The sequence below is a fragment of the Mesoplodon densirostris genome, chromosome 15 (assembly GCF_025265405.1).
Source record: "Mesoplodon densirostris isolate mMesDen1 chromosome 15, mMesDen1 primary haplotype, whole genome shotgun sequence".
Lineage (NCBI taxonomy): Eukaryota > Metazoa > Chordata > Mammalia > Artiodactyla > Ziphiidae > Mesoplodon > Mesoplodon densirostris.
The window spans coordinates 30,001,560-30,022,666 of NC_082675.1; the positions used below are offsets into that span (position 1 = coordinate 30,001,560).

Sequence of the window (21,107 nt, forward strand, 5' to 3'; positions counted from 1 at the left end):
GGAGGTGGCCGTGGGTCTTCAGCTGGCCCTCGGCGTTGACCTGGCTCAGCCGCGAGCCCCACTGACGTCACCCTTGGTAGCGTTGGTTCCCGGCTAGCCTGCGAGCCCACCTCCCTCTTGAACACGTGATGGAGAGCTCAGCTCAAGGACCAGCTCCTCCACAGACCTTCCCATCACTGCTGGCTCCCCGCTGAGCGGAACTGCCCTTGCTCTGAATTCCCCGGGGCACTTTCTCATCGCTGCCCCCCGACACTGGCCTTCAGCCCCTATCTGTCTGGCTGTCTTGTCTCCCCTGCCCGAGGCCTCCTCCCCACAGGCCTGGAGTCCCTGTAAAATCCATCTCACTTACCATGGAGGCTTAACCATTAGTGGACCCTCAGTAGATATTCCTGAATGAAGTGACAATGGTCACAACAATCTATGGTTAAGAGAAAATTAAAGCATCAATTTCTTCAAATATACGTCTACTTGAAAGAGCAACGTATTGAAGGACGGTATTTTACACGACCCAACTTCACAATATATTTGCTTTCTGCCAAAAAGGCAAAGCTGGGCAGTACCTTAGAAGCATATCACCCAGCTGGGGAGATAAGCCATGCAGGTAACCACACATAATAAAGAGTGAGCTTTGACATGTGCCATGTGTAGAGTTACCCTCAAGTGCCCTAAGAGTTCAGAGAAAAGAGCCTTTGGGGTCTAATTTACCAAAACTCTTCTTACTTTATCAAGTATGTGAATTAAAATGCCCGCTCCCATAACTTCATGTCATTAGTAATCAAGTCAGTAATTTAGTTAATAGAAACATGTATTTTGCAAGAAATCCACTTAACAAAATAACCCTGGGAAAGGTTTGTTGGTTTTCTAGTCGTTATCTTAAGTAAAATCCCAAGGCTGACAACCAAATAGCAAACCCTAGGAGGCAGAACTTATAGAAGGAGGTGTAAAAACTTAGCGTATCGTGTGCAGATCTCTGCAGAAGAGGAAGGAGTCCAGGCTTGCTCCCTTTGGGGCCAGTTTTGTGGACAGCCTGAGAGAGAAAAGTCAACCTCAGGTTTTTAGCTGCCAGGCAGAGAAGTAAGACAGAGACTTGAACCAGAAATCTCAAGCAGCTACATCAATCTTATCCTTCTAAACATAAGGAAGCACAATCTCTGTCTCTCTCCCTCAGTGTTTCTCATAAAGTATTGACCATTTGCTTTAAGAGGAAGTGGCTGGAGCATCCAAGAGGTCAGGAATTGGTTTGATGGGCTCTGATGGCTGATACACTTGGCCTTCTGTATCCGCGGGTTCTGCATCCATGGGTTCAACCAACTACAGATCAAAAATATGTGAAAAGAAAAAAAATTCCAGAAAGTTCCCCAAAGCAAAACTTGAATTTGCTGTGAGCAAGCTACTATTTACATGGCATTCACATAGTATTAGGTATTGTAAGTCATCTAGAGATGATTTAAAGTATACAGGAGGATGTGCATAGGTTATATGAAAATACTACACCATTTTATATAAGGGACTTGAGCATCCGTGGCTTTTGGTATCTTCGGGGGTCCTGGAACCAGTCCACCATGGATACCGAGGGACGACTGTACAAGTTTTGGCCCCCTTTGTCCCCGACTTTTCTCTTGAGAGAAAGCCTATGCCCATTAACCCAAGTCACAAGGCCAGTGAATTCACTCAGGAGTTCTTAGAATGATCTAGATGCAAAGTCATCTGAAATAATTTAAAACTTGAAGCATTCCACCATTAGCTCAGTCTTCTTTCCAGTGGAATCTCTCATTTTTGTCTGAATGCTAACATTTTAAGAAAGGCCAGAGCTCTGCCTTAAGGGACACGTGACCTAACCAACCCGTCCCTCTCTGGACAATGTGTGCCTCTGAAAGGCTGCGCGTGAAGTGTGTCCAATGATAGGGTGAACCTTTTATTTAAGTAAATAAGCTTTCTATCTCCCAAAATTTATTTCTGTACGCTCAATGCTGTTTTATAAGGAGAATAATATGTTTGTAAACATGAGTTCCAATGAAAGAGGGGACATAGCTACATTCGACTTCTGTGTCGATTACAATTTAGACTTGACCTTAACGAGGTGTGAAGTGGCGGGTGTGTTTAGGACAGTGGGTGACTGGTAAGATTTTGATGATGTGAAAAATTGCAGGAAGTTCCAGCTGAATCTGTAAACAGACTGATTTAGAAGATTTTAACAGGAGTAATGATTATTTATTTCTCCCACATATACACAAACCAGAGCCATTATACCCAATCTTGTCTAGTAGATTTTTTTTGGAGGAATTACTACCACACAGAGTTAAGATGTGACATTAAATTGAATTAAATTAAATCAACTGCTTATCTGTGAATACAGTTTTCTCAAAGTGCTTAAGAGTTCCAGAATATAATCTTAAAGAGTTTTAAAACTTCTACTTTAAATATTACTTACAAATAGTACACATTTGCAAGAAAGTTCCTTTTTTCTAATAGTCTAATGAATGGGGTGAGTGCAGTTTACCTTGGAGTAGTTATAAATAAATGGAATTTAGGCCTTAGGGGATTTTACCGTAGTAGAATTTCCATTTTCTTTATTGGAAAGTAGCTTAATATGTGGCTTTTCAAAGTCAACTCCTAGTACAGACTTAAACCTCTTCAACTCTCCTTAATTTGTTTCTTTGGTTTCAAATTAGAATGCCTCTCCAGTGTATAGAATTCACTCACCAAAAACACTCAGGGAATGATCGTGTACACCAAGCAAAGGGAGGTGAGCAGAGTGAGACTGGATTTCTGTCCTCAAGGGGAGAATAAAATGATGTGGACACAAATTGAGAAATGCACACATTGACTTACAGAGCTGCGGAAGCATGAAAGAGAGAGGGTGGGTGAATAAACAGACAAAAGTCACCTGCTCTGTTGGAATGCAAGAGGAGAGAACCATCGTGGTTAAGAAATAGTCAGAGGATTAAGCTCAGAGCTTGCATCATCATAAAAGCAAGACCAGGGTTACTGTCGAGGTCAAGAAAATGCAAAGAGAAGGAAATGGGCTCCCTGAGGGGAAAGACAGGCAAAACGGTGGGATTTAAGGAAGCTGGGGCGGGGTCCGGGAGAATCTGGTTCATCAGCTGGTCGGTTTGGATCCCAAAGTGGAAGTCATCCACCAGTGATGGGATAATCCACACGTGAGGATCAGCAGAGAATTACAAGCATCCTAAGTTCCTTTGCTGAAAGTTTCAGGGAATGTTTTTTTCACTAGACGGTGGTTTTTAATTTAGTCTTTGAAAAATCAGGATCCCTTTTTAAAATTAGTTAAGGGGAGGTACATATCTAAGTTAAGGTACACAGGCTTTCCTGGGGAATCGATACAGCTGTCCGTGACAGCAAAGGGGCAGCCAGTTCTGCCTCGACCCTGCCCTGGGCAGTCGGATCCCAGCCCTGCAGAAACCCACCCGATCTGGCCACGTGGCAGAGGGAGGTGATGGTGGCCATAAGAGGCCCTGGTCATTGAGACCATAGGAGACAGATTCTCGAGGGAGAAACGTTTGCACTGTTCTCTGAATGGCCATTTTAACACACAAGCCATTAAGGAATATGCTGATGACAGAATTAGAGTCCAAATTGAGTGCCCACCCCAGCATCCTGTGCTGTGTGGTCCCACACGAAGGTGTGTCCTGATTCTGCTTCTTCCTTAGCATGAATTGATGATGCAGATTATCAAAAAGTATATGCAAATCTGTCATTAGCAGATGGTTCTTTACTCTAAAAATGTTCCTGTGTACTAAGCACCGTGTTAAGCACTTAACGGAAATCACCTCTATTTTCACAACATCCCAGGAAGTAGGCACTGTTATTCCATTTCACAGATCAGCAAACTGAGATTTAAAAGACATGGCAAATACATACTGGGTTGGCCAAACTGTTTGTTTGGGTTTTTCAGTAACATTGGAAAAACCCCAATGAAGTGTTTGGCCAACCCAATGTGTATATATATATACATGTAAAACTGAATCACTTTGTTGTACACCTGAATCTAATGGAATGTTGTAAATCAACTATATTTCAATAAAAATTTTTAAAAAATAAAATAAAAGGCATGGTTAGGAACTTTGCCAAGTCCTCTCGCTAGTAAGATGTCTAGTTGAGGCTTGAATCTAAGTCGTTCTGATTCCAAAGAGCATGCTTCTAACATTATTCTGGATTGCCTCAAAAAAAATGCTATGAGAAAAATGAGAAAAAAATGAAAGTCGAAAGGATTCACACAAGTGTCTTTTTAAAATAGAAACTCCAACCATGCATTGAAAATACTTTCATCTGTACTCATTTTATGCACGCAAATTTTCTCAGTGAAATTTCAGATGGCAAACGCCTAGGCTGGTAAATTATAGCCTGATACACGCTTCCCCTTTTGTCTTTTCTTTCTTTTTTTTTTTTTTTTTTTGGTGGCCTTGTGTTACAAGCTCGGAGGTCAGGCTGCTCCAGAGGGCATCAGTGTCACTGTTTCCTCAGGAGGATGATGTCAGAGAGGAGGGAGCAGCATTAGACACAGGAACTCTCTCCCCTCTCCCCGACACCCCCAGCTCCATCAAGTCCCAGGTCTCCTGTAACTGACAAGTTTCCAGAAGTAGATCTTCCGGACTTACTTCCAAAAGGTTTAGTCTGATGTTCTTTTAGTCTGATGTGATTCCTTCGTTCAATAATCTCCCCTCAATCTGGACAGCACTTTGGGGGTCTCGTGGCTGGAGGACCTTTTGTTACATAGCCATAGTGGCAACTGCAGAAACAGCCTCATCTCTGGGAGTTTCCCTCCACAAATAGCACTCATTACTGGAAAGTTGTTTTCATGATCAAGTCATGGCAGTGCCGAGGTAGATTATATAAGTGGTCATACTTCCACAGTAAGATCCACAAATTTCTGTCATTGTCAAAGTGTCTTCTCACTTGTAAAATGCAATCCCTTGCTTACCCTGAAGAGGACATAGAAACATTGACATTTGTGTAGCACCTGACGTTCACCTTAATACCCTTTAATACGTAGAGTCCTGATGAAGCAGGGACAGAAAAGAAGTACCCTGAAAGTTGATGCACGGAGCTGGTGTAGGAGATGTGGGACTACAGTTTCAAGAATGGGGAACTTGCCCAAAGGTGGAGGGTGAATTGTCTACCTTAAGAAAATAAGCAAGTGTATATCTGCACAATTTCTTCCACCATCCTCAGAATGTTCTTTGTTCATTAAATTAACAATTCATTTCTGACACTCTGTAATTTACCTACTTGACACCCTGTTAAAAAGAATTACTTTTGAAGGAGAACCTCTCTAACAGTCTAAGGACAATGCAGATTCATGACCACAGTTATCCAATATCACAGGCGTTTTAAATGTAAAACCAGCAAGTTGCATGTGAGCTTGGATTTTTATGTAGCCAAACCTCATTCTGTAAAAAACAAAAAACAAGTAAATTCCAGAGAGGTGAAATAATTGACTCAGAGCCCACAACGGTACAGATATAATAACATTATTAAGTGTCCATCCTGTTACAGCCGGGCTGAAATGTATAGATTAATTATTGCACAGGGAGAGGACTATGTGTGATTCCAATAGACCTTTTCCTAATATCTGTTGCCCACAAATGTTCCTTCAAACAGTCATTTGAATATGAATAAAAAGATACACGTTTTTTAAAAATCGAAGAGAAAGATTGTACTTGTTATTATCCACCACAAAGTCAGCTGGACCGCCTGAGAGTCTGCTGGGCTCGGTGAGGCTGCAGCTCCCACGAGCTCAGAGGCTCAGCGGCTCAGCTCCCTCATCCAGGCTCATGCATGTCTTCTCAGGAGAGCTGGTCTAACAGCTCGCCTGGTGCCCAAGGATGGGGCGTGATGCAGGCTTCTTACCCCCAAAAGCATTAGCACCCGCTGCATATGCTTCAGATGATGGCAGAATGGGATTGGTCTATGCAAAGGTTGACTGATGTTACACGTTATTTAAGAATTTAAAAATCCCTACTTAGATGTGAATGACTTGATTCCTGGGGGATGGTTTGCTGTGTTACTAAAAAAGCATGATCTGATTTGCCTCAGCAGTCTCTGCATTCTGTCCTTGACCACTGCAGTCTCGTCCACTCTCAGATCAGTTGCCAGGCACAGGGTTCCCAGTCAAAGCCCGCTGCGGCTGCCATCCTGGAATGCACTTGGCATTAGGACCCCTGCACCCGGTGTACAGGAATGCAATAGTGGATGATGTATAGCATGATGTTTGATCTCTGACTTTCCTTATAATTCTTCTGTTCTCATCTCCTTTTTTTCCTTTCTATTTCAATTACTTTGAGCAGCATCAAGAAAAAATTACCAATCTACCAAAATGAGTAAGTCCCCCTGTGAAGCCATGAAATGCTTGCTCTACACAATGCCATTTCATGCTTCTCCATCCTAAACTCTGACCATTTTCTCCTGTGGGAGAAATGTCAAGTTTAGGTGTTGATAGCTCTCATGACCAACTCATCACTAGAACCTGAATTGGAAGAGCTAACCAAACCTGAGTTTACAGTTCGTTTTTAGAAAGAGCTTTAAAAAATAAAAAGCGACCGGATGCTAACAAGCCCACATGCCAGGCTGTGTAGTGACTTCCGTTTTGTTGATCCTCCTTCATGGGCCCCTCACTCGCATCCCCCGGAACCCTTCCCTCCCCTGATTCGGCTGCTCTCTGCCCACAGACTGGCCCACCCCGAGGGAAGCCTTCCCGACCTCGCCATGATGAAGCCGACCGCCAGCTTGGAGGTGGTGGAAGCCAAGCAGCTGGCTGGACCTGGGGAGGAGAAGCCGGGGGGATGCCCGGCAAAGGCCAAGAAGGGCGAGCTCGGCAAGGACAGTGAGGAAGAGGACGACGAGGAGGAGGAAGAGACGTCAGGTAAGCTGCCCGCCCGCCCCAGGAGCTGCTCAGAAGATGCCGGCTCCCAGACGGAGGGAATGAAACACTGACTTGCTCCAAGTGCAGAAAATGAGTATACACTCGACCCAGGCAGTGAACTAGAGACCAGGGTGTGGTCTATTGGTTTCTGTAGGCATAGCTTTCCTGTTCCAATTGCTCCAGTGATTTCCCTGTAATTCTGACTTAGAGGAAGATGGCAGATGGCTGGTTGTCTGGGTCCTGCAGGGTCCTGCCCAGTTTCGTTTAGTCTGTTAGTTCCCAGGAAGCATGGAGGAACCAGAGAGCATAGCCTTTGGTGGGGGAGGGGTGACATTCTGAGGCTGTGAGGCTGAGATGCTGCCCTTGTCTTTTCTGGTGCTCTGTGCTTTACAAAGTAGAAAATAAAAGGCAGCACCAGGAGGAAGATCCCTCCCAAAGACAAGCTCCGCACAAACTGGTCCCTTTGCCCACTCATCGCAGAAACCCTAGGAGAGGCCCAGAAATGCTCCCTGTGTATCTGAGGGATGTGCCTTCCTCAGGTGACGGAAACCAAGCTCTGGGGACCAAGGGCTCAGAACTAGGTTCTATTTTATACTTAAAGGCAGGTTTGAGCTTTACAAGAACGTCTCACCAAAGACTGGGCTGTAGCTGTTCACCTGCTCCCTCTTTACTTGCCCCTGAAACCTCGAAACTGTGCCCAGGTGTGACCTCAATCTTGTAGAGACTGTCACCCGAGTCGTTCTGTAAATAAACATTTTCACAATAACTAAAACCTTCCTTAAACCTTCAGAACCAAGTACATTACCTGTTGCAAACACCCCAGCCAGGTCAGGAAGCTACGTACAGAGACCCTGGGTCTTATCTGCCTGGGCCCGTGAAGCTTCTGTCTGCAAAGGCAGGGACAGGCTGATTGCGTGAAACAGTCCTGTGAGGACTTTTGTTCAGATTAACCGGGACAGACCTTCTAGGCAGAAGCATGACCCCAGTCTGCAAAATGTTATTCCCTAGCACAAGGTGGAAGGTAGAAAATGACGAATTTGATTAAAAATTATGACTGGAATGAGTCTGAGCGCCGCACTTGGTGAACTGTGACTCAGTCATTCAGCCTCTCAGGTCCGTCCTCCGCTGTGACAGGGGTGGGCTCGTCCAGGGTGGCTGGTGGGCTTTGCCCACCCCCTAGTTAAGCCCCGGCAAGGAGATTGGCGCTTAAGGAACCACTGTTTTGGCAAGAAAAATGTCATGAAGAGGGAACTCAGCTACTTAATATTCGGGGGAAATCAAGGAATCATAGCTCAGCCCTAAGAGTAAACAAGGTCAAAATTCTTTTTTGCACAAATTTAATGAAAAGGTGGGTGAAAGCAGCCTGTCCTTCATTCATTCTCGGCGTGTGACATCGAAGTCATCACCGGACGTGGGATTCTTGGACCACCTTCTTCCAGATTGGGGTGTCTTAGAATTCATCCACTACTCTGATTTTGCAGCTTCTCATTCCCATGGGGATGATACGAGGTAGGCTTTCAACCGTAATCGCACACACAAGCCCTTTTCGTGCCCTCGGGCACATTCCCTGCCCTGCAGATCTGAGGAACAAGTGGCACCTGGTGATTGACCGCCTCACGGTGCTGTTCCTGAAGTTCCTGGAGTGTTTCCACCAGCTGCAGACGTTCCTGTGGTGGATCCTGGAGCTTCACATCATCAAGATCGTCTCCTCCTACATCATCTGGGTGTCCGTGAAAGAGGCAAGTGACGCCTGTTTATCCTCAGGCCAAACCGAACCAGGGCCCGTCGCCACTTTCCTTTGTCAACTGTCCCTGATTTTTTAAGGGTGATTTCCCACGACGTCAGGACACCAAGGTCTGAGACAGGCACATACACTTGACACACAGAAAACCACAGGACAGCTATACTGAGAAGAGGGAGCGATCTCAGGGCAGAAAGGGCCCCCCGCTTAGTCCCTCGTCAGTGTGATCCTGTCACAGAGGTTCCTGATTTTCATCTAGTCTTTACTGAAGGGTATGAGACAGAATGCTTTTCTGCACTACGTGCGTGGGAATCTACCTCCATAAATTCTCTTTGGGGAAAGCAATAACATTCCGGTGTATGCTACCAAGGAAACGCAGGTTCCAAAATTTGATAGAATCTTTCTTAGAGCTCACCCTGTTCATGATTGGAGTTTCTGATATGAAGCACAAAGTCTTTCAACATTGTAAAGGCACTTCTGTTTTCTTACCTGAAAAGGGAAGAGTCATCATTCAGCCAACAATGATTTGGTGTTTACTGTGAGAAGTTAGCTTTCTTTCAGTTTCTTCAACAGATAATTTTCAGGTATTTCTAATTTCCCTGAACTCTTTTTGAGTTAGTGACAACTCAAAGAGCCTTTGCCCTCTAAAAATTAGGTCAGGAAAGACTGCCTGTAATTTTTTAAAAGTTAAGTAATAATATTAATATTACAACTACAGTACTATGAACCCCAAATGTTTCACGAGTAGGTAACTAAGGGGTAAACCTTAATGTGAGCTCTCCAGTCTAAACTGGGACTTTCTCCCTTTTCATACAAACCATCTGAAGTGGATGGGTAATCAGGGCCAGGTGGGAACAAAACAGGAACCACTGTCCCCGTAAGATTTGTGGCAGAAAATGACACATGCTCCATCGTTAAGTAACCAAGTCTATACATTGATTAGAACTAAAATTTAGCCTAATATGTATATTAATTGAGAATAAAAAAGTTAAAGCACTTTAACTTTACAGGTGAATTGACCAATTCAGACAGGATTTGAGGGTCGGAATATTAAAGAACAATGAAAAAGGATCAGAGAAAGCCTGTGGCTAAAAATGAACAAAGTCCATTTCTGAATTAACCAAGTCTGGTGTGCAGATGATTTCTGATGTGCGGCAGAGTTGGTGCGGGGGCATCGTAAGACAATTGAATGATGGGGGTGGGCATTCAATGAAAGGGAAATTAGTGTGAGTAGGGCATGGAAGACCCACTCTCTGAATCCATCCTGGCGAGTCCAGAAGGAGAAAGAAAGAGGGGGTTAAATGACACCACTTTCTCATAAATCCTAAATGAAAAGCAGACATATATACATATAATTTTAAATCATCCTAATGAGTCTTGAGAATGCGTTATTAATAGGCTGTCAAGTAAATAAAGGATTACGGTCTCTTCACTCTGTTGCACCATTAGAAAAACGGCCTTTGGTGGCATGCGACCAGTTCCTCCCCTACAATTCACATATTGCACAGACTTCCAAAATTTTCATTTCTGATCCCATCTCTCTCACCTATAACTTTAAAACACGTTAAGAGACTCATGAATCGGAGACATTCTTCTCCTCCCACTGCTGGCACTGCTTGAATCCTGGTGCTGTAGGATGGTTTGACCCCCAAGTGTGTCTGAGGAGGTCACCCCACCTGAAGGGTGAGTCACCACATGGTCCTGGGGGTCAGTAACTCTGAGGCCTCCCCTCTCTGCACTGACTTGGTACCTGGGCACCATCACTGTGTTCACAGCTGATTCTTATTAACGTCATGGGAGCACTGAGCCATCAGAACACAAGGCATAATTATAAGAACAACTGAACTTGTGCAAATGCAAGACACATTCTGATCATCCTCAGGTAATGGAAAGCCCTGTAGTTACCTTGAATAGCAAGCAAGATCTCAGTTCATTAATCAGAGTTGTCTAGCCACGGAGAATAAGCAAACTCTGGTCTCACCCAGTGGAAACATGTCCTCTTCCAGCTGCTTCTTTCTTTCTCACACTCACCTCCCTCACCGCCTCCCTGCTCCAATGAACTGACTGGTGTTATGGACTTGGGCAGGGGTGGCGGGGATGTGGGATATTCTGATTTGACTTGCACTGTCCTAGGATGGCCTCACACTGGGCTGAGGATGATCAAATCTACCCTTTTCCTCCCGGAGGCTCCTCTGCGATGGCTCCAGCTGCAGCTCTGGGGCCGTCACCCAGCCCATGGTTTCCAGCACCCACTCCTCCTGGACCCACAGCCTTGTGGGCGCCCCCCTGAGCTGTGCTCGAACAGGCCCATGTGCATGTCCACAACAGCCCTGGGGGAGTAGGCATGAGGTCCCCACTCTGCCTCTGGACATGGGTCCCAATGAAGCAATGACCCTGCACTGTCACCAAAGCATCCTCTCCTTGCTGCTGGATTTTCCGGGTGACATTGGACATCAGTGCCCCAACCCTGTCACCAACTCCAAGGTGCACACACTGAGACTGCTGAGGGGTCCTGCTTGGAGCGCCTCCCTCAGGACTTTGGTAGAGAATTAGCATCTCCTCCTTACCCTCACCATCTCAGGGTTGAGGGACAGACAGAAGCACCGCCCTACAGAGAATCCCCTTCACGCTCCCCCCCTGTCATCTTCACCGTCTTGACCCATTTGTGTCCTCCTGGACCCATTGGCAGATCTCTACATGGTTTCCCATCGACTGTTTGGAAATTTGTACACGTTTGGCCAGAACCTCGTTTTGCAATGTCGCACTGACCTGCTCCAACTTGGTGCCTCATGACACTTGGATTTAACATCTCTCTACACTGACTACAGGTGGGGGGAGAGATAGACGCTGCCTCTTGCACGTAGTTCTCGTAAGGAGCCATATGTCAACCCAGCGTGGATGTGGCTGAATTTTGTACCATCTAGGGGCACTGCTCACCTGAGAACGGCCTCTCCGGGCTTGTGCGTTCTGAAGTGCTCACCTCCGCCTGCAGGGACCTCTTCTGCTTTGAAGGCTCCACTCATCCCCACAGGAGCAGTCCATCAGCAATGACATTTGCTGCGTATATTTGCTGTCCGTAGCTTATTAATTTTGATTAATACAAAAAAATTCTTTCTCAAAAACAGCCCATCAGTAAATGGCAAGATGAGAACAAAGTCCACATCCCCAGTTAAATCTTCAAGATATGTGGCCACACATGTACTTTGCATTCAAACCATCTTTATCCAAGGCCACCAGCAAGGGTGCTGGTTTTCACAAGCTTTCGGGGCCATTTCCCCCACAAATGTTAAACTTTCCCCAGGTTATCTTCATGGACATCTGAGGAGGAAGAGACCATGGGAAAGAATTCATTACAGAAACCCTTCTGCATCTCTTACTCAGAGTGACACCATTTTGGAAAGACCTAGATTTTTTAAATACATATACCATTGTCTTCTTGTTTTATACGCAGCTGTGCTCATTTCAAAAGGTTCCTAGTGAGCTCTGTGAGATCAAGATATTCTTGGAGGAGTGGCCAGTCCTCATTTCTTCAAGCATCTTTAGCATGTCCCACAGGGCCTGGCCAGTGTAGAAGCTCCATAAATGTTTACTGACTGAAGGAAGTAAATACAATAACTTTGCAAGTTTGAAATTTTCCCCAGATATCAGTTGATACTTCATTATTATTATTATTTTCACTCTCGCTAAGCATGCATTTAGTTTTTATTATGTACTCACAGTAAATTACAATAAATTGAATGGTTATATGGTGCTAGATGCTGACACAAAAGCATGGCAGACACGTTTCCTCCCTCAGCTTGCAGTCTGATGGTAGCGGCTGGTAAATAAAACCAAAGTCACCGTCACTGCTGATGGGGGAGGAGCCACTGGGTGCTCAGGAGGGGGATGTCATGCCGAGGTGACCCCATGGAGGTGACATTGAAGCAGTGGGGGCTCTGAGGGAGGGGGACCGGGGATGGGCAAGCATAATAAGAATTGTCTGACTGCTTGTTGTATACGTGGATGACCAGCTATTTCCCTAGAAATTCTGACTCGTTGGATATTGGTGTGGGCCTAGATATCTGTCATTTTTGTAAAATGTATGTTCCATGAGATTCTTACCATCAGGGACATGAAGAGACCTTTGTCAACCGTGATTGCATTGAATGAAGCACCACACTTCTCTGAGTCCCTGTTTTCCTGTTTGTAAAATGATAAGAAACAAAAACACCCACGTGACAGAGCTTTTCAGTCCTTATTTAACTTGATTCTCCAGGCCATTGGATCCTGGTGACCATCTCCTTATCCTTGAAGCTCTCCCCACTGTTGTTTTCCAAATCGGAACCCTTTCCTGGCCTTTCCCCTGTCTCACTCATGGCCCCCTTCTCCTCTCCCCACCAGCTTCTCTCGGGCCTGCAGGCTCTGTCTGCAGCCCCTCTACTGACTCCAGACTTCCGGCAGCTGTGTCAGGAGCTTCTGTGCTCCATGTGTCACCTCCGTACAATGAGCGGACATCTGTACCTTCAAACCCATCCCCTCTTTAAACTCCAGACCCGTATCTCCAAGGGACAACTGGACGGGACCTCATTCTTGAGTGTCCTAAAGCCCCTTCCACGAAATATCTCTACAGCTGAGCCCGCCACCTCTCCCTCAGCCTCCTTTGAGATTACAGCTGGCCCTCTCTACCCCAGGATGGGGAGCCCGTGGATATGAAAGGCAACTATCCTCTGACCAGTTCCCAAAATCGCTCTCATCCTTTCTCCTTCCAATACGTATTCCATTGTGTGGCCAGGGTCTTCTTTCCAGCCTGTAACTAGGATCGTGTTCATCCTCTTCTCAAAAACTTTCAAAGCTCTCTCTCATCTTCACAGTCACGTGATCTGGTCCTGTACCCCTTCATCATTTCCTATCCTAGACACTTGAACCGCCGGGTGGGCTGCCGAGTCCTCTGAATGGACTCAGAGCCCACTGCTCTCAAGATGGACCACCTGCGGCTCTGAGGATAGTCACCCCACGCTCCCCTTGCCTGTGTGGCCTGACACCTGCAATTCCTCTACCTGGCCAGCTCCTGTTTGTACCCGCGGCCTCAGTTTAGATCTAACGCCCTCTGGGCCATCTTCTGTAACCCTGGATTAGATGTTCAGCAGTGTGATCAACACCCACAACTCGGCTCAGCGCACCCCCGCCATCACGGTGTCATGGCTGTTTGTTGCAGTTCTCACTTGCACTACCTGGGTGTTTCTTGAGGGCAGGGAACCGCATGGGATGTATGACCGTGAACCTAATTCGTTAATTAACCTAATTAACCTAATTAATAAAAGGTATCATCTTTCCTTTATCACTCAAAAGATTAAAAGTCCTATGTCAATTCATCGTACTGTTTTTGTACTCAGTGCCTTGAATACATAATAAAAGAAATAACAAAGAGACTTAATTTTATGGGAGCTTTAATAGGATTTGCTTTTTAGCACCCCAATTAGCAGGACACTTGCTGATGACGGAGGAGGAGGAGTCGGCCGAGTTGGCCCGCCAGTCAGAATATCTTGCTAAAATGTAACTTCTGTTATTTGTTATGTTTGTGACTGTAGTTTACAGGGCACTTCCTTGGATAGTATTTCTTTCATCCTCAATTCTGTAAGCAGCTCCTACTGCTGTACTATTTCAGCACTTAACTCTCAGAGAGGTTCCATGCCTTGGACAGTGACAAGTAGTCAAGTAGAAGAGTCGTAGGTAACAAACTGCAGAATTAATACTGTCTTGGTGTCTCCACACTTCTTGTTTTATAGCTTTGTAAGCCCAACAGGTAACCATACCTCTCTGAGTGCTTGGCACTTGGTACCTTTTCAGTTTTATCAATTGCATTCTTGTGGTTATTTCTACCCGATCATACTAAATGTTTCTATGATATCAGTTTAACAATAGTCGGATATTATTTTAATAATATTCAGAATAAGTGAGGATTTTCCATGACTGAATAAGATGGCAGTGCTTCTGTACTGTTCAGTGAACTGCAAGCTCTGAAGAAAGGTTGGAAATGAGTGGGCATCTTACCTGATGGAAAAACACACTCATGGTCTCAAAGCAAGTTGAAGTCATTGCCTTCCTGCTTTACACTTGCCCCCACCCCAGATCCTGTCTCCGTTGGAGACTGCCATCCTCTCAGGGCTCTGGCTCCCAAGCCTGAAGCTAGGAGGCATCTCTCACACTTCCTCCCTCACCCCCCAAACCGCTCAAAGCTAATCAGTCTTCAAATCCTGCTAATTTTACTTCCCGCCTCAGACCCCCGACTCCTCCCCCTCTCTGCCCCACTACCCCAGTTTGGGCCCTTGTCATTGTTCTCCTGGACAACTGCAGTGGGTGTGAGCTGGTCCCCTGACCTCTGGCCCAACCCCACTGATGCACCTGCATTCCTCAGCTACACTATCTAAATAAAATGCAATATTTCCCTAGGGTTTCCCAGTGGAAAGCCCTTCAGCACTCTCTGCTTTCTGCAGGAGGGGTTCATGTACATGGTTGTAAAGGGTCCATCAAAATGTGCCTCCCAGATGCATGTCCAGCCTCTCTCTCTGCTGCTGTTCACTGCTGTTGAGTCCAAAATCTCCATCTGTTTGGGGTCACCTGCTCCTATCATGCTACTTCATGCTTTGCTGCCTTTGCTTGTATATCCTTTACCTGGAATGCACTTCTCACCTTTCCTGGCCTGGCTGACTTCCTGCATCCTTCAACGCACAGCTCAGGAGTCATCTCTGCCAGGAGATGTTCCTGAAGCTCCAGATTGGGCCAAGGACCCCCTGTGGGTGTTCTCACAGGAGCCTGTTAACCCATGTAGTTTCCCGCTGCTACGTTATTTGACATCACTTGGTTATACACCTGTCTGCCTACAAGACATGTGTCTTAACACTTAGGGCCATGCCTTGCCCATGCAAGGAACTCAATCAGCCTTTGCTGAACTCAGCAGAACAGGATCAATCAGGTTGCCAGGTTTTGTAGATGTTGTGCCATGTTACGTATTTTTGTCCCCGTTTCTGATTTTCTGTTTTCAGGTGTCTCTGTTCAACTATGTATTTTTGATTTCTTGGGCTTTTGCTCTGCCGTACACCAAGCTCCGCCGCCTGGCTTCTAGCGTCTGCACTGTCTGGACATGTGTGATCATTGTCTGCAAAATGTTGTACCAGCTGCAGACCATTAAGCCTGAAAACTTTTCTGTCAACTGTTCCTTGGTGAGCCTCAGACACAGGGTTGGTGGGGCGGGGGGGGCAGGGAGGGCATCTCTTTGCCTGGCCTTCAGGGAAGGAAGGCAGATACTGGGGGACACACATCCCCAGAACATCCTGTCTGGCCTTCAGCAGCTCAGCAGGTTGGAGGCATTCTGGCCCCTCGTCTCTTCTGATGCTGAGATATCCCCCATGAAGTGGGTCTTCTCTCCCCCCAGCCGTAGCTGAGGGAGACTACTATGAACTCTCCATGGGGCCATTTCTTACTCCCCTTTCTCTTCTTTTCAGCCAAATGAAAACCAAACGAATATACCCCTGCAGCAGCTGAACAAGTCTCTGCTCTACAGCGCCCCCATTGACCCAGCAGAGTGGGTCGGCCTGAGGAAGTCCTCTCCTTTGCTTGTCTACCTGAGGGTAAAGCCTTCATCACCCTAAGTTTGTGCGTCTGCCAAGTTAATGTCTGGAGCCCTTTCCCAGGAGATGCTAACTTCAGCTTTGATAGGGGCCTCATCCTCTTACATGGCGTTTGCAGTCACCTTCGAAACAGACAACTGAACATTAAAATCAGGATTGCATTATGCTGAAAAGAAATCGATCGAGTAGTGTGAGATCCATTGAATAATGTATGACAAGTATATTCACTGGAACATTATAAAACCACTCAAAGACAGAGGTCGATTGACACTATCAGACACTGAAAGATGTCCAAAATATACTGTAACATTGAAAAGAAAAGCAAACTTCAAAACACCGTACATAGGATGAAGTGTTTTAGACACAAAGAAAAAATACTGAGTAAATTATACCAAATGGTCAGCAGTGATCGTTTCTGAGAAGTAGGTGTCACATTACAAGAAATGTTTGCTATCTAAATTCTACAAATTTAACCAAGGGCATATATTATGTTTAGAGGTAGCCAAATAAAAAGAGCATATCTCTGAAAAGGGAATTTTGATTGCAAGTAATTGTAACAAACATAGGGAAAGCAATATAGTTCAGGTAATTCACATTTTATTCTGATGGATAATCTGAGCATTTTACTTTGATGGATTATGCTGACAATGCATTTAAAATCTTTGTACTCAACTCCCAGAATTTGAAAGTGCGCTAAACATCTCATTTTTCTTGGTATAGCTTTCTAGTTTTTTTCTCATATGGCAGATATCGTTTGTAATGTATGAATGATGTCTACCATTAAGAGCTGTTGTAAAGATAAAACAAACTATATTTGAAAAGGAGGATTAGAATAGTGTCTGGCACATAAATGTTAACTATTTTATTATTATTGTTATCATCACTATTATTATTTTGTGGTATAATCAGCGTATTTTTCCACCTACTGCTTTCTTTAGCCACCTTTCAGAGGTGTTCAAAAATCCCCCCTCTAATGCGAGTCCCACTCAGCAGTTCAGTCTGTTTCCTGGGGTCCTTGTAGGACACTGTACAAGGGTTTCTCATTTTTAGTTGCAAAGAAGGTTGGACGACCCTCCCAAGGTAACTGGACAAGGCTTCCAGGTTCAGTGTGTACTTTTTCAGGAACAGGCATGACCATCACCTGTCTTTGGTGTAGAGGTTCCAGATCCTGTTATCATGGAAATTAGCCTGATTTGCATATTGGAGATAACTCCACCCTTGTTCCCATAAAACAGGGAAAATGAGCATTGAATTCAAGACTGTATTTTATAGAGGTGGGATTTGATCATGCACTGTTCTTTTAGACACCCAGAATGGAATGAGATGGTATCTCGTGGGGATTGTTTAAATGACCATGTGGCATCACAGGCAGTTTCCTTGCTTTCCAGAACAACCTCCTGATGCTGGCCATTCTGGCCTTTGAGGTCACCATCTACCGCCATCAGGAGTATTATCGCGGTCGGAACAACCTCACGGCCCCCGTGTCTAAAACCATCTTTCACGACATTACAAGACTCCACCTGGATGATGGACTTGTCAGTTGTGCCAAGTATTTCATCAATTACTTCTTCTACAAGTTTGGTCTGGAGGTGAGTTTCCTTGCTGACCTGTTTTCTTTCTTTCCTGTGAAAACTCCAGTGGCTGCTTTTGGCCAGGTGGCCACTGGGGCTTTGTGGCACGTCTCTGTCTCCTCAGGATCCGGGAGGAGCCTAACTGAAGGGTTAGCCTGGCCTGGTTGAAAGTCTCCAGGACCTGGTGCCAGCCCCTCCTCTGTGGCAGTGGACATGGCCTCTTGGGATCTCTGGTCTTACAGATGTGTGGATGTCTGTTTTGTGCCTTCTGGTTGTGTAATCTTAGCCAAAATGCACTGTTTTGACCTGAATGGTGTGGTAGGCCTGCCCTCGATAGAATGTACTTGGAACAGTGATGTTTCATGGCGAGATCATAACGGTAATTCCCTCCACCATTTGAAGTGGTTCTTATTGACAGTGACCTGGTCAGTTTTTCTGTCTTCATGATGCAAACACCCCAAAGAGGCAGCGCAGGTGAACACCTGCAGGGACCCTGGCCCAGGAATGCAGGTCTCCACCGCCCGCTCGGGGTGGGCCGCTGACACCACTCCCCTTCCCCGTGAAGCCGACTCTCTGCTTCTTTTCATCCTTACACAGACCTGTTTCCTCATGTCAGTTAACGTGATCGGTCAGCGGATGGATTTCTACGCCATGATTCATGCCTGCTGGCTGATTGCCGTCTTGTACCGGCGCCGAAGGAAAGCCATCGCGGAGATGTGGCCCAAGTACTGTTGCTTCCTGGCCTGTATCATCACCTTCCAGTACTTCATCTGCATCGGCATCCCTCCCGCCCCGTGCCGAGGTGAATGCCCCCCACCGGGAGCCTGCTCAGGGACAGTGGGGACAAGGGCATGGAGGGGTGCCCTGACCCGGCTCCTCCCGCCTCCACCCTGCAGATTACCCCTGGAGGTTCAAGGGCGCCAGCTTCAACGACAACATCGTCAAGTGGCTGTATTTCCCGGACTTCATTGTGCGGCCCAACCCCGTGTTCCTCGTGTGTAAGTGGGGCCATTGGGATTCCCACTTGCTCGTCCTTCTCCCGGTGGTGCGTTCGTGCGCCCCCCTACCCCACGTACAGTCACAGGCTGGTCTCCATGCCTCAGCATCCCAGGCTGCTAGTGGCTTCTGCTGGCCCTGTTACATCTGCAGAGTTAATACATAGCATCGGAAACACCACGTTCGCTTTCATGATTTCAATTCCCAATGCACAACCCCGCTCTCCGCCACCACACAGCCACCTTCTAGAAGGTGGACTGCAGGGCGAGGCCTTGTCCTGGGCAAATTGCTTGCTTCTTGCTGCCACCGCAAACATACACCTACAGGTGGGCTGGGGTAGCCGGAAGGACGCAGCTGGACCACAGATGCTCCTGAGTGGGGCTGCAGCCCGGGCCCGTCCAAGGGCGGGTGACCATGCAAAGGTTAAGGTCTGGGCACCCACCATAGGGGGTGGAGATTTGGTGCTGCCCACCCACATGCGGGTGTAGATTAAAGACAACGCCTCTGGGAGGGGGAACTGTTCTAGGCAGCTGGCCGTGAGGGCAGCTCCGTCCTCTCTACCCGCCCCCGTCGGCCACCGTCTTCACCTGCTCTCACCAGCCTCCACGCCCTGTATGTTCTGGTAAGTCTGGTTACCAGTGCAGAGGGGGACGGAGAGGAGAAAGAAAGCCAGAACGCCTGCATCTACGGCTTGTAAAGAGATAAAGATGACGGAAAGTGCTCAGTGGCCCCTCAAAGCTTCAGGGGGAGATCAATGCAGGCAAGCATTGTCATGTAAGAGATTCATGAAGACTAGTCATCGCCTGTTGCTTTCACTCACCGACGAGCAGACAGCGTCCAGGGACTCTCCCCCGGGAGCCCCGGAGCCTCTCTGGTCCCTCCTGCGTCCCCATGGTGGGCGGGGGAGGTTGGAATCCAGGAGGAAGTGAACTCTCAGGACGTAACTCAGGTAGCAGATGAGGAGCCGCTGGTACCCCGTGGGGACCCCTCCTCGCATCCCTAGATGCAGAGGGGGAGCAGGGGGTTTCAGTTCCCGTGTCTGTCTTGCCAGATGACTTCATGCTGCTTCTGTGCGCCTCCCTACAACGGCAGATTTTCGAGGATGAAAACAAGGCCGCCGTGCGGATCATGGCAGGTGACAATGTGGAGATCTGCATGAACCTGGACGCAGCCTCGTTCAGCCAGCACAACCCCGTCCCCGACTTCATCCACTGCAGGTAACGCGGCCGCCCGAGCGCACAGCCCCTGGGAAGGTGCATCCCCGGAATCCGTGCCTCCAGCTCCCCCTGTCTTTCCCGGGGAGCTGACCCGCTGATTGCACCCCCAAAGGCAAGAATCACGGGGCAGGATGGCCCAGTGGTCTGGAAGCCGAGCCTCCCACTTTTCCTCCATCCTCTGGACAGCCCTCAGCAGCTCTGGAAAGCAGCTGCCCCTGAACCCCAGGACAGCCCCAGGCCTCACTTGCTGCCCGGGAGCCCCGGAGGCTCCTCTGCAGAGCGTGTTGGCTGGTGTTTCCGTGTCCTTCTCACAAGCTTAGTTTTATGATTTCTGAAACTGAAGCAAGTCAGGGCTGAGGAGCAGAGGCCGGGCCTCCTGCAGGAGGAATTAACAGCTGCAGGCAGGGGAGGGAAATATGTGGAAAACATACGGTGCGCTAACACGCACGTGTTGCACGTGCACACACACACTCACTCAAACACACCAGCAGCCCAGTTCTACCGACTTCAAGCCACACACATCAGGAGGCCCTGTGGGCGTTCAGATCTCACCCCTGGACTGAGTCACTAACATTACCTTTGTGATCCTGGGACGCTGAGAAACACCGACATCTTATTCATTCTCCTGTGTGTTAAATCAAGGATGAGTGCAATATATTGTAGGAAAAAAATCATAGAAACATTTAAAAGTGTTGAATGTTTTAGTCTAAGAAGAGTAAAGTTCAAAAGTTTGCTTATGTGACAGTGTTCCTCTAAGGCACAACTTATTCCCTAACGATGCTGGACAGTGTTGCACATATTTATCAGAGACGACTTGTTAACTCCCACAAAATAACAACTCTTTTATCAAATATCTGACCCACAATTGGTTCTTCTGTGCTTCTTTCCAAATCTGGGAAGAGAAACAACCAAAGCAAAACCTCCAAAACTGAGAGGCTGTAATTAAGTGAATACAGATGGGCCGATGGCCCAGGCCAGGGAAGCTGCAGCAGCTACTTTCATTGCAGGAGGATGGAGGCCCGAGCACCTGCCTCCTTCAGGGAGTTATAGTGGAAGAATGGCTCCCACAAGACAGCTGAGGGAGGTGCAGAG

The 21,107-nt window shown here is 46.9% G+C and overlaps 1 protein-coding gene across 3 annotated transcripts in view; it reads left to right on the forward strand.

Annotated features, from left to right (window-relative positions):
• PIEZO2 (piezo type mechanosensitive ion channel component 2) overlaps positions 1–21,107 on the forward strand; it is a 351,580-nt gene that overhangs the window by 265,820 nt on the left and 64,653 nt on the right. For 2 of the 3 annotated variants that reach the window (XM_060119106.1, XM_060119107.1), the window contains exons 19-27: positions 6,309–6,341; positions 6,690–6,883; positions 8,462–8,622; positions 15,647–15,823; positions 16,106–16,231; positions 17,620–17,820; positions 18,400–18,604; positions 18,699–18,800; positions 19,850–20,015. In XM_060119106.1, the coding sequence (XP_059975089.1) occupies positions 6,309–6,341; positions 6,690–6,883; positions 8,462–8,622; positions 15,647–15,823; positions 16,106–16,231; positions 17,620–17,820; positions 18,400–18,604; positions 18,699–18,800; positions 19,850–20,015 (1,365 nt within the window). The remainder of the gene's footprint in view (positions 1–6,308; positions 6,342–6,689; positions 6,884–8,461; positions 8,623–15,646; positions 15,824–16,105; positions 16,232–17,619; positions 17,821–18,399; positions 18,605–18,698; positions 18,801–19,849; positions 20,016–21,107) is intronic. The other variant, XM_060119108.1, reaches the window with a different exon arrangement.